Source organism: Petaurus breviceps, unplaced genomic scaffold (genome assembly GCF_028583685.1).
Source record: "Petaurus breviceps papuanus isolate PSGF00001 unplaced genomic scaffold, PetGlider_PUasm1.0 37, whole genome shotgun sequence".
Classification (NCBI taxonomy): domain Eukaryota; kingdom Metazoa; phylum Chordata; class Mammalia; order Diprotodontia; family Petauridae; genus Petaurus; species Petaurus breviceps.
Window position 1 is genome coordinate 96013995 of NW_027186296.1, and position 12287 is coordinate 96026281.

At 34.3% G+C, this 12287-nt stretch overlaps 1 protein-coding gene across 5 annotated transcripts in view; it reads right to left on the bottom strand.

The window, feature by feature from the left end:
• Positions 1–12287, bottom strand: part of CACUL1 (CDK2 associated cullin domain 1) — a 113093-nt gene that overhangs the window by 49015 nt on the left and 51791 nt on the right. For all 5 annotated transcript variants that reach the window (XM_069099062.1, XM_069099060.1, XM_069099063.1 and 2 more), the window contains exons 4-5: positions 8432–8527; positions 1620–1722 (exon numbers count right to left, since the gene is read on the bottom strand). In XM_069099062.1, the coding sequence (XP_068955163.1) occupies positions 1620–1722; positions 8432–8527 (199 nt within the window). The remainder of the gene's footprint in view (positions 1–1619; positions 1723–8431; positions 8528–12287) is intronic.

Sequence of the window (12287 nt, forward strand, 5' to 3'; positions counted from 1 at the left end):
GTTGCCAAGTAACATAAACATCTAGATACAAATGCTACACATCTCAAAATACATTGTACTAGACAAATTTGAAAGCTCTGGGATAAGTGCAAGTTAAGAAACAGAAATAAATTTAACTGGAGGCTCTTTTAAAGGTAAGAAAAGACCAAATGCCTTTTTTTCCTCATCTCTTCAGCACCACGTAAATGAAAATAAAGCAAAGAAACTTTTTATTCATTTGACCTAAACTTCTAAAATCTCTGAAATGTCCTAGAGCTGTGGTAAATTAGCAAAATGAAATTGTTTTCCTAGCTATTGCCAAATGCAAACATATAATTACAAAGTAAATAAGTTTTTTTGTCAGATGGCATAATTTCTCCGTAGGATTTTGGCAACATGGATTTTCAACACGCTACATAAACACAATGGAAGAAACGTGAAAAGATCCACAGTCCAGGAAATACTTATTAATTAATTAACAGTCAGAATACTAACATATGAAATGGCTTAAAACATCTGTTCAAGCTTTTAAAAAATGGATGGTATTGGGGCGGCCAGGTGGCTCAGCGAGTAAGAGCACCGGCTCCAGTGTCGGGATGACCTGGATCAAATCCGGGCTCAGATACTCAGCACCACAGCCAGAAATAAAAACTGGCCGTGTAACCTTGAGCAAGTTACTTAACCCCGATTGCTTAAAAAAAAAAGAAAAAGAAAAAAAATGGATGGTATTTCTTTTAAAATCCTAGGCATCTAAAACGATTCTATGATTTCTCAGGAATTAAACAAAAGATACAGATAACTCCTACCTTTTACCTTCACAAATAATTTTTTGGGTGTGAGTTGTATATAACTTTCAAAAATGTCAGCGACGCCCAATACTTTCTCACCATTTAGCTTTACACAAAGGCTTCATTCAAACATTTATTCATTTGAATACATACTGTGTAAAAGGAGCTGAGGGAGAGTTATTTACCAGATGTAAAATTCCTTCTCCTAACTTTTTTTTTAGGATAACAACTAGCTGTGTGATTTTTAGCAAGTCACCTCTGTGCTTCAGTTTTCTCATATACAAAAATAAAGATAATATCTGTACTACTTCACAGGGCTTTGTAAATGAGATTAATGATCTAAAGTGCCATATAAAAGTCAGTTATTGCCCAAATGCCACGGAAAACTAAAGCATTGCTTTCTAAAAATTATCTCCTTTCATCTCTATTCACAGCACATTTATATCACCATTTAAAATTAAAGAAATTTCTTAATGAGTGATGAAATAAAATGGAATACAAAATGAAAAGCATAACAGAATGATGTTTATAGACTAACCATTAAAGTCCAGTAATCTGAGTATTACATCAGGCAAAATATGAAAAATATGCAGATATCTTAAAATAAAATTCACTCTGGATTTTCATGTTATATACTAATTTATATGATGTAGTTTTATGCAGTTCTAAGAAAATACAATACTATATTCTTTTTGTGCCTTTAATGCCAAAGTATTTTCAGTTTTCAGAAATAAAGCAAATGATATAATCATGAAAGCATGATTCTTCTAAATGATTTAGTTTTAGCCAGAAACCTTTGCCAGAATAATTTTAAAGTCTCCTCAACTCTCAAAAGTTAACATATTTACTTACGCATTAGGCTGTAAATGTGCTTTTCTGCAACATGTTCCGTAAACAGCTTTATAAGATCATCTTTTAAGTCTCTGTTAAGCTTGGTTTCTATGTAAAATTTATTCTGGAAAATAAGATTAAAAAATAACATTTAGAAGCAAATAATCATTCCAGTGATTCATTAAAATACTAATAATATTTTTACTTTTAAATAAGTAGTAAAGGGTGCTAAATCTCTAAAAATAGTTTCTACCACAAATAACAAAGTCATCTTTAGTTTTAAAATCCACAAAAATTTAAGTGAAATGATGTTGTTGATTCTGTTCCACAGTCAATTTCAGAGGACCAAGGTAAGTAGAAATGAAGACTTCTCAGTAGAGGAGAAAATAGGGGAAGAAGCTGTAACTTTCCAACCATTCTCAGGTTTAAAACCACAGAGGAAAGGGAGCCAGGGATACAAGAGGTTAGTGCAATATCTGAGTTGGGCTTGTGTCAGCTAATTTAACTTTATTGTTACAACAAAGTTTAGAAAAAGAACTAAGGATACAGAGTTGGCTCTTTTCTCTCTCTTCCATTCTGTTCTCTATCCTCCTCCTACCTCTAAGTTATACATTACAAAATAATGTATTAGTCTAAAATCTTTGATCCCAACCTGAATTAAGAAACCTTAACAATACTTAAATCAAACTGCTAGGAAAAATTGTGCTCATCTTTTTCAAAGGTGACTCCACAAAAGCAAGAAGTACTTGACTAATCCATATAAGAATGGCACCCTCTTTCTTCATGCATTGACCAAATTGGAGTAATGATCAGATTAAGGAGAAATCTCTGATTTTTCAGTTCATGCAAGTATCTCTAAATCATCTCTGGTGAGATGCAAAGGAAAACTTTTAGAGGGAATAATCAAAAAAGGGACTGAATTGTTTTAGGGAAAAAAAAATTTTTAATTCAATATTGTTCTTAAGACTTATCTTGCTTAATCTTGACTCTGAAATTTTTCTATTGGTGGAGAATATTTACAATTGTAAACTCCAAAATGGGGAAACTATCACCTCTTGGTCGGCAGAAGAAAGCTCAGATTATCCGTAATTTAACAAAATTGGTTTCTGGCAGGTTTTGTGTGTACAGAATTATCATCCACAGAGTAACACATTCTTTTCTAAAGAATATTGGTAATTATACTATAGTTACTGTATGCTACAGTTTGCTAAGTACTAATAAAAGGCATCGAACATTAAGATTATCACAGCTTCAAAGGATTTATAGCTCAAAAGAATCTCAGAAAACATCTAATCCACTATCTTTATTTCACAGATGAGGAAACTGAGGTCTAGTAAAGTCAAGAGACTTCTATAAACCACAAAGACACTAAGTAAAAAAGTTGGGATTTACATATATAACCAGTCCCTAAATTCACTGGTCTTTCCTTTCTCTTCCATCACTCTATTTTCTCTTCTTACTATTCTTAGATGGGACCATTCTGATAGTTCCTTGGTCCAATATCATTACAATTTAATCATATGGCACAAGTTCACTTCTCAAATTACTCATTTCTCATTTTCACCCACAGCTACACAAAGAGTTGGTCATACTCTTGATTTTGCCATCATACAAAACTGCATTGTTTCTGAACTCTGAAATTCCCTTATCTGATTCACTCTCTGCTGTCATTCCACTTTTTCTGCCTTGCAACCTCAAACCCTGTTCTTTGTCCTCACTATGACCTCCAATCATTCCCATCCTTTACTTCTTTCTTTTCCAGACCATCATCCCTACACTGGCTACATTTTTTCCCTGTTTCCATTTTAACATCTTGGAGAACCAAATCCATGGTACATGGTCCTCTTCTCTCAAGTCCTTTGCCACCTTATTTATCATCAATCTGGCCTCACCCACCTTTAAGACTTGAACTATTCCCACCATCCATGACCTTTGCTCCTTCTCATATGCTGTTAAACAAAAGTGGAGAAAATTACAAAACCATTCTACACTGGTCCACTATAGATCTGTTACATAATCTCAATTGGACATAGCTTTGGCCAAGCAGCCCTTTTGCACTTCCACTTACCACAGCAGCTTTTCCAAACCCTTTTCTCTCTCCTCAAATCTCTCATGGCTCCCTCTCTCCCACCCTCTCAGCTGAGAAACTTCTCTCATATTTCACTGAAAAAAATGAGCCCATTTGCTGAAAGGTTCTTCTTCTCCCCTCCTCAACCAACAAGTGACTTCCACTCTCATCTCACATGAGGTAGCCTCTTTTCCTTGCCTCCAAAGTAAAATCCTCTTACTCACAACTGACCGCATTTCATCCCATCTTCTCTTAAGACTGCCCTATCATTACCAATCTTATTTATCTTCAATTTTTCCCTGTTACTGGCTGCTTTCCTACTGCCTATAAATAGGCCTGTTTTCCCTCCCTTGATTCATCCTTCTCAATGAGCTACCAACCCTTCCATCTCCTCCCTTTTGTGGCCAAATTCACTGGGAAGGTTGTTTACAACAGGTGCCTCCGCTCACTCTCCTCTCTTTTTCTTCTTTAGTCTGGCTTCTGACCTCATCATTTAACTGAAACCCCTTCTCCAAACTTACCAGTGATCTCTTAACTGCCAAATCTGATGGCTTTTTCTCAGTTTTCATCCTTCTTGACCTTTCCATAGCCTTTAACACTACCAAGCACTATCTTCTCCTGGATATTCTCTCTTCTTTGGGTTTGTGACTCTACTCTTACTATGATCTCCTTGAGATTAGGGCCTGCCTTTTGCCTTTCTTTTATTCCCAACACATAGCACAATGCCTGAAACATAGTAAGTGCTTAATAAAGACTTACTGATTGACTCCAAAAGAATGATGAATTATACTTAACTAAGTGACATATACCAGGTAACATGTCAGACTGCATACCTGTTAATGAGTTTCATTAATAAAAGGACAAAACATTATGCAGTATCCATGTTCATTCTATGTTTTTATTCATAGTTTAGAGACTCAGTTACCTTAAACTATACAAACACCACTAAAAAGTATCTTACTACTGAGTATGAAAAAAGCAGACTGGTATAGGAGGAACTTCAGCTTTGGAGTTAGAAGACAGGTTCAAATTCTAACTTGCCACCAATTTCATTAAGACAGTTCCTTTCTCTAGGTCTCTACTGTCTCACCTACAAAATGATGGGGTTGAAACAGATGAGCTATAATGTCCTTTCTATCTCTAAACTGTTTGATTCTCTAAAATAAGTCAAACAAATCAACCTCACTTACACACCTCTCTCAAGTTAAAATTACAGTGACTTTAAAAAGGTAATATGAATGAACAATGATAAAGGACTAAATGAGAATAAAACTTACATTCAAATATGGAGACATGATAACACATGTCCCCTCTGAACCCTATCATCACTAGAATTCAGACAGGAAGTCCAATCAAACAAGGCCTGAAAGTGGTTCTGTTTTGTCTTGATGATATTAAGAAAAGAACAGAAAGAAAGGTAAAGAGGAATACACTGGTAAGAAGGAGAAAGGAAGGTTAGGAAAAATTATCTTACATAATCAGGGTGTGCAAGTAGACATCTATACAAACAAGGAGAAGGGAGTAGGCAAACAGGTAACACTTGAACTGAAGTTACATTGTCAAAATGCAAATCAGTCAAAAGAATTATGAATATATACTTACATATAAACTCACATACAGATGGCACAGAAATACATTTTACTCAACAGGCAAACAGGAGAGAAAAGAGAGAAGGTGGGAGGGATATTTAGAAGGAGGGCAGATGAAGGGAACAATTAGTACTAAGCAAAATAAATTCTAAGGGATGTACAAAAATATTGACAGTTCTTTCTGAAGTAGCAAAAAATGGGAATCTGAAGAGATGCCCATAAATTGCAGAATGGTTGAACAAGTCATGGTATATAAATGTGATGGAATAGTAGCATTGAACTCTTACCAGTATAATAATCAATCATGATTCCAGAGGTTTAATGATGTTACTCATTTCCAGATATCAGAGGTAAAGGATTCAAATGCAGAATGAGAAATTTTTTTTTTTGGTGATCTGGCCAAGTGGAAATTTGTTTTGACTGACTCTATGTGTCTATAATGAGTTTTGTTTTTCTTGTGTTCTCAATTTGGGGTATGGGGATGAAGCTGGTATAGGCAAATAAAGGGTATGTGTATCTTGGCTAATTAAAACAAAAAAATTTTTTTAACAAAAAGAATTACAATAGCTTTGTTTCAGCTGAAACTTTCATATCCAGAAATATAAAGTTAGTGAAGCATAGCTTAGGGATGATTTTTAAAATTAAATTAATACAAATCTTCTTTTTCCCATTTTTTAACATTTTTATTTAAAGTTTTAAGTTTCAAATTCTACCCCTCTCTCCTTTCCCTCCCTTCTCCCTGAGACAGGAAGCATTCAGGAAATAAATTATACATGTGCAATTATGTAAAGCATTTCCATATCAGTAAATTACTTATTACATTCACACTACAAATTACTTAAATATCTTAAATAAAACTTTTCCACTGGGGGTGGCCAGGTGGCACAGTGAGTAAGAGCGCCGGCCCCAGAGTTGGGAGACCGGGGATCGGTTCCAGCATCGGATACTTAACACCCACACAAAATAACTGGCCATGTAACCTTGAGCAAGTTACTTAACCCCAACTGCTTAGGGGTGGCCAGGTGGCGCATTAAGTAAGAGCATCAGGAGATCTGGGATCGGTTCCGGCCTCAGATACTCAGCACCCACACAAAAATAACTGGCCATGTAACCTCGAGGAAGTTACTTAACCCCGATTGCTTTAAAAAAAAAAATCTTTTCCACTGTTATTTAAATAAAAATATAAAGAAAACCTTATTTTTAGTTGTATGGGCACTTTCATCCTGCCAAGTAAACAAGATATCCGTGACACTAATGTGTATAACACAAAGAAATGAAATCATTCTGCTTATACAAGTCCCAAAGGAAAATCTTTTAAATATATATGATTTATTTTCACTCCTGGGGTTATTACACAATTAAAATTTAAGTTTCAAGGCACTGAACTTTGATGTTACCACTCATTAGTTTGATACATTGTTCCGATTGTAATAGAAAAGTTACAAAACGAGTGAGTATATGTGGTACTATTACCCTAAACAAAAATATTCCATAGAATAACTTAAATGCTTACAATATATGCTCTTTTAAAATATTAAATAGACACCCTATGAAAAATATCAGAGCTATGACTGGAAAGGGGTATGGTTCAGTCATTATGAAGAGGAAAGGCCAACCAATAGTCACACCACAAGTTTCACTGGAACACCCACAAAATGTTAAAAGAATGGTCTCCAATATTGTGAATATATTAAAATGTAGGCTTGAACATGAAGATATGAACAAAATGGGTTGAGATTTGCAACACTGGAAAGATTACTCACATCAATGAACTGATAGGTACAATGACATATTATATGACATACCCTGACTAACATATAGACACTAAGTTTTCCTTCATCAAAACAAAACAATAAGCCTAACTTCAGGTCATAGTTTTAAAAAACAAGCTGTTAACTGTACAATCTTAGATCACAAATAGATCTTAGAGCTGTAAGTTACCATATTTTGTTCTTAACACCTAGTCATTGTCAATTTATGCACACAATAGACTTTGAAATTAAATTTTAACATCTATTCACACCCAATTCTCTTATCCGGAAATAGCACCTATCCCTACAAACTACTTCTGATCTACCCTCTCTCTAGTGGAAATGTCAAAGAGACAGGGAATTTAATTTATGGAAATAAAAGTGAGTCCATATCAATAGTTATTACTTTAACTGCCAACATTACCACATCCCAAAATAACTAAATTTTCCTAAATGAGGTGCCTACAAAGTTCTTATACAATAAAAAAAAAAACAGGTGATAAAGTCTTTCCCCCTCAAAGCTGACTTCACTAAGGGATAAATACTGTCCAATCATTCACACAGAAAAAGTTAATGTCATTTCCTTAATAGGAATGAATAAATTCATCTTTATGGACTACAAAAAGAAGACCTTTTTTTAAAGATTATATTTGACTCACCTTTTTACAAAGGAAATATAACACTAGTTTGCCCAGCATTCTACTCACAAAGTCCCTATTAGCCATGATTTTTGCTTATAATATAGTAATTTATGTTTGTGTATTTTATTTAGTCTGAATACAAACTCATAACATAAACACAATCATCAACAACACCTGTGATCTAAATTGGTGGAATGAGTACTTGCACTAAAAAAAGGTCATATATCTTCTGAAGCAGTTTTTAAAATTTATATTATATATGTGGCATATACATTCTTTATTTGCCTGAGTAGATGGTTAAGTAAAATATCTCACTGCCCAAATCATGTTAATAATTGTAACTTAAATGAGCAAGGTCTGACATCCTAACAGACTACAAAATATGACCAAGAAAAAGATGTAGCTATGGCCTATCAACCAATAGGACAGGAACAACATATAAATTTGTCTTATTTTATAGCACCCAGACTATACCCCTTATTTGATACTTGGCTTGTGCTGTCTGGTGCTGTTAGCTACTCCACAAGTCTTACCTCTTTAACTAGACTATAAGCTCCTTGAGAAATCAAGATTTTTAAAGATATTCAAGTGTTGTTACCTGATTAATAGGTGGTTTATTCTAAATTCTGCAGTTGTTACTTCATGACAATTTCAAAAATGGGGAAAAAAAGACAGAAAAATGCCACAAATATCTCAAAGGGTATTTATCTCACTGATCAGATTATGGGTTCTAGCTAATATATTTTTCCTCAGGGTCTTTTTTTTTTTAATGGCCTAAACTTACCATATATATGAAAAGAGGCACAATGCTCTGCAATGCTCCCATATATTGTCCAAGTGCTAAGTTAAATCTTTCAATATAGAGTTCTGGAGGGCTGGCCTGTAGGAAGCAACAAAAAAAAAAAAGTGATCTTTTTTTTGGCCTGGATAGGGAGTAAAAACCTAAGGAAAAAAGCAATATGATTAATAGCTACAAAATGATCACTTACCATGATTTGAAAAGCAAGAAATCCAAAATGGCACCAAGATTGATACTTAAAAAGAAGTGAAACTTTCGTTTTGAAAATTAAACAAAGATTAGAACTCTCTAACTACTAAATCTGACCATGAGAAGTTCTATAGTTTAGCTGAGAAACCTTAAACACACACAAACATAACATTAAAAGGCTCATTAAAAAACCTGACCTCTTCCTAGCTGAAAATATTTATTAATGTTTAGATGAAATAATGCTTAAAAATTCAAAATTATTATTGAATTTATAGCTACCTCCAACAGTTCATTTTGCTCAACGCAGGGCAGAAAGACAAAATTTGAAGACGTTTGGAAGACTTCATACAATATGAAATCCCAAGTCATAAACCTACCCTGTGAAAAACACCAATACCACCTTGCATTTTACATTTTCCTTAAATATAAACTATTTGTTTTTATATATCAAACAGTTCTCTAAGAAGCTAGGACATTCTTATCATCTTTGACACCAGCTGTGTAACTCATTTTCACCTGAGTCTCAATGCCCTTATCTCTATCACAATGGCAATCATCTTCTTACCTCTCTCCCTACTTCAGTGGGTTACTCTGAAGAAATGAAGTTATTATTTTACAGACAAAGAAACAAAAAGTGGGGCGTCTAGGTGGCGCAGTGAATAGAGCACCAACCCTGGAGTCAGGAGGACCTGAGTTTGGTTCCAGCCTCAGACACTTAACACACACCCACACAACACAAAAAACTAGCCGTGTAACCTTAGGCAAGTTACTTAACTCCAATTGCCCTCCAAAAAAGGCCAAAAAAAGACTAAAATGTCCCAGAAGTCCTACTCCTAGGGATATATATTCTGAAGAAGTCAACCTTAGGGCTAACGGACAACAAAATATTCATAGAATCACTTCTTGTAGTAGTAGCAAAGAACTAAAAACAAAATGGCCATCAACTGAGTCTAAACAAATTGTGGTGAACTGTGAAGGAATATTCCTATGTCATAAGAAACGAATGCAAAAACTTCTATGAACTGAAATAAAGTGAAGTAAACAAAACCAGGAGAACTAAATATACTACTATAATTTAACTGGAAAGAACAATTAAAATAGGAATCAAATCCTCTAATAATGATAAACTTGAACCCTCTACTTTGCAGGTTTAGGGGGTTATAGATGTGAAACACTGCACATACTCAGAATTAACATTGTTTGTTAGTTGTGCTGAACTGCTTTTTTGTTTCCCCTTCATTATTCCTTATTACAATATACAATGCTTTGGGTGGGGGAAAGATCTATAAAATGAAAAATAAAAGTGACAATAAAACAAAAGATAAAAAAAAGGAAACAAAATTTGCTTGTTACTACTTAAACTCTTAAACAGAACAAGATATATTGAGTTTTTATACTGAAATTCTAAAAAAAAAAAAAAAAAAAAAAAAATTAAAATAAGACCATTTGGGAATCTCAAAAAAACTGAATGAATGTTAACAGTCTTCCAACACTAAGTAAAAGAGAAAAAAAAAAAAAAAAAAAAAAACTTAACAAATTCTAGTAAGACCATTTGGGAATCTCCAAAAAACTGGATGAATGTTAACAGTCTTCCAACACTAAGTGAAAGAGCTTAAGAAGTGATCATGATTAAAGCTAATAAAAACATGCTTTTGTTTCAGCATCTATAAAACATATAAAGATCAGCTGAAATGACCCTGAAATCCTGTCCCATGTTAACATCCTATAATTCTAAAAAGTACCTAAGAACAGGTCCAGTTCCCTGATATATACATACATACATGCATGCACACACACACACATACATACATACAACACACACAAAAAACACTCCATCATATTAAATAATGATCAAGATTCCCAAAGAAAGCTCTTCCATCCAATGTAGGTCTGCACAAAAAGAAAGCAACAACAATTACTAATAATTATTAATAAAATCATTAGTATTACTACATTTATATAGACCCTACTATATGCCGAGCATTGTACTAAGTGCTTTACAAATATTATCTCATTTGATTCTTAGGAAAACTCTCTGAGGTAGAAGCTGGTAGAAACTGAATTAAGGAGAGGTGACTTGTCAAGGGTCACAGAACTGGTTAAGTGTCTGATATAAAATTTGAACTCTGGCCTTTCTGATTCCAAGCCCAAGGTCCTATCCACTGAGTCACCTAAGCTAGCTCAGGAAGCCTGAGAAGGGTCCTGGTAAGATGCATTAGCATTAGTTACAGGGAGAGGAGCAACAAAGCCTGTTTACCACAACCCAAAGTATGTTGGGGAAGCAGTGGGAGTAGATGAATGGGGTCTGACCTTGGCCCCAAGTCTCAAACCAAGAAGGGTAACACCATCTGAGCAATCACAAAGGACTAAAAGTTGATCAATTATTTACATAAGGAGAGAGTATTCCCAGGTAAAAGAGGTATATTAACAAAGGCAAACACAAGGCCTATGGGCAGTTTTCATTTGTTTTAATGGTTTTGAGAGGAAAGAAAAAGAAATGAACTAGGGAAAAAACAAGGAAGACAGAAGAGAAACCTGTTAGTCCATATAAATGGAGTGCATGAGAAGAAGAGTATACAAACACAGATGATGAGGCGAAGGAAACAGGCATCTTATAAACCTTACTGTTATCTGTACCAGACAAAGAAGGATGGAACATATAAAAAGTTTGTGGAGAAATACAATAAACTCTGAACAGAGAAATAGGTAGGAACAAGGAGGAAGAAAAGGGGCACATATGAGGGAGGACAGTGAAGAAGTGAACAGCCCCAAGTAAAACAAACTTTTAACTTTGAAGCATGGATCATAAAAGGGAATTTCTCTTAAAGAAAGAAAATATAAGAACCAATAGGCAGCATCAACTGGAAAACGGCTCCACAAATCATGTAATGTGAATGTAATGGGATAATACCGGGCTGTAAGAGAATCATGGAAAGATCCATATGAACATATGCAGGGTAAAGTAAGCAGGAGCCAAGAAAATAATATACTGTACATAGTAACTACAGAACTATAAATAGAAAGAATGATACACCAAAAGATTAAAAGTAAATATAACAAAATTATACACAACCCCAACCTACCCCTTCTTCAAGGGGGGGAATAAGCACTACACCTTGTACATGTTTTCAGATTTTTTTGATGTATTCATCAGTCGTGTAGTCCTTTTCCCCCCTCTCCAAAAAAAAAAAATACTATTTGTCATATGGAAAGGGGTGGGGGTGAAGGGGGGGGGTTTGAAGGGGTGGAGATACGTGGGATACTATGGTGATGTAAAAAATAGAAAATATCAATTAAAACTTATCTTTTAAAAACAGTAGACAGGATTTAAACTAAATAAGAGGAAGAACAGTGGAGTAGGAGCACATCAGTTTAGAGATTATCTGTACCGATCATATTTTTCTTTATTACCTTCTTCAAAAAGGGGACAAGAGGACAACAAGGAAAATGTATAAGGGTAATTCACAATTAACCATAGCCATGAATATGAATGGGATAAACAGCCATAAAATATAACAAGATAGCAGAATGGATTAGAAAGCAGAATCTAACAATATGTTGTTTACAATAAACACACTGGAAACAAAGATTGAATTAAAATGACAAACTAAAGTATATTTTACTGTGCTTACAATGAAATCAAAATCTCAGA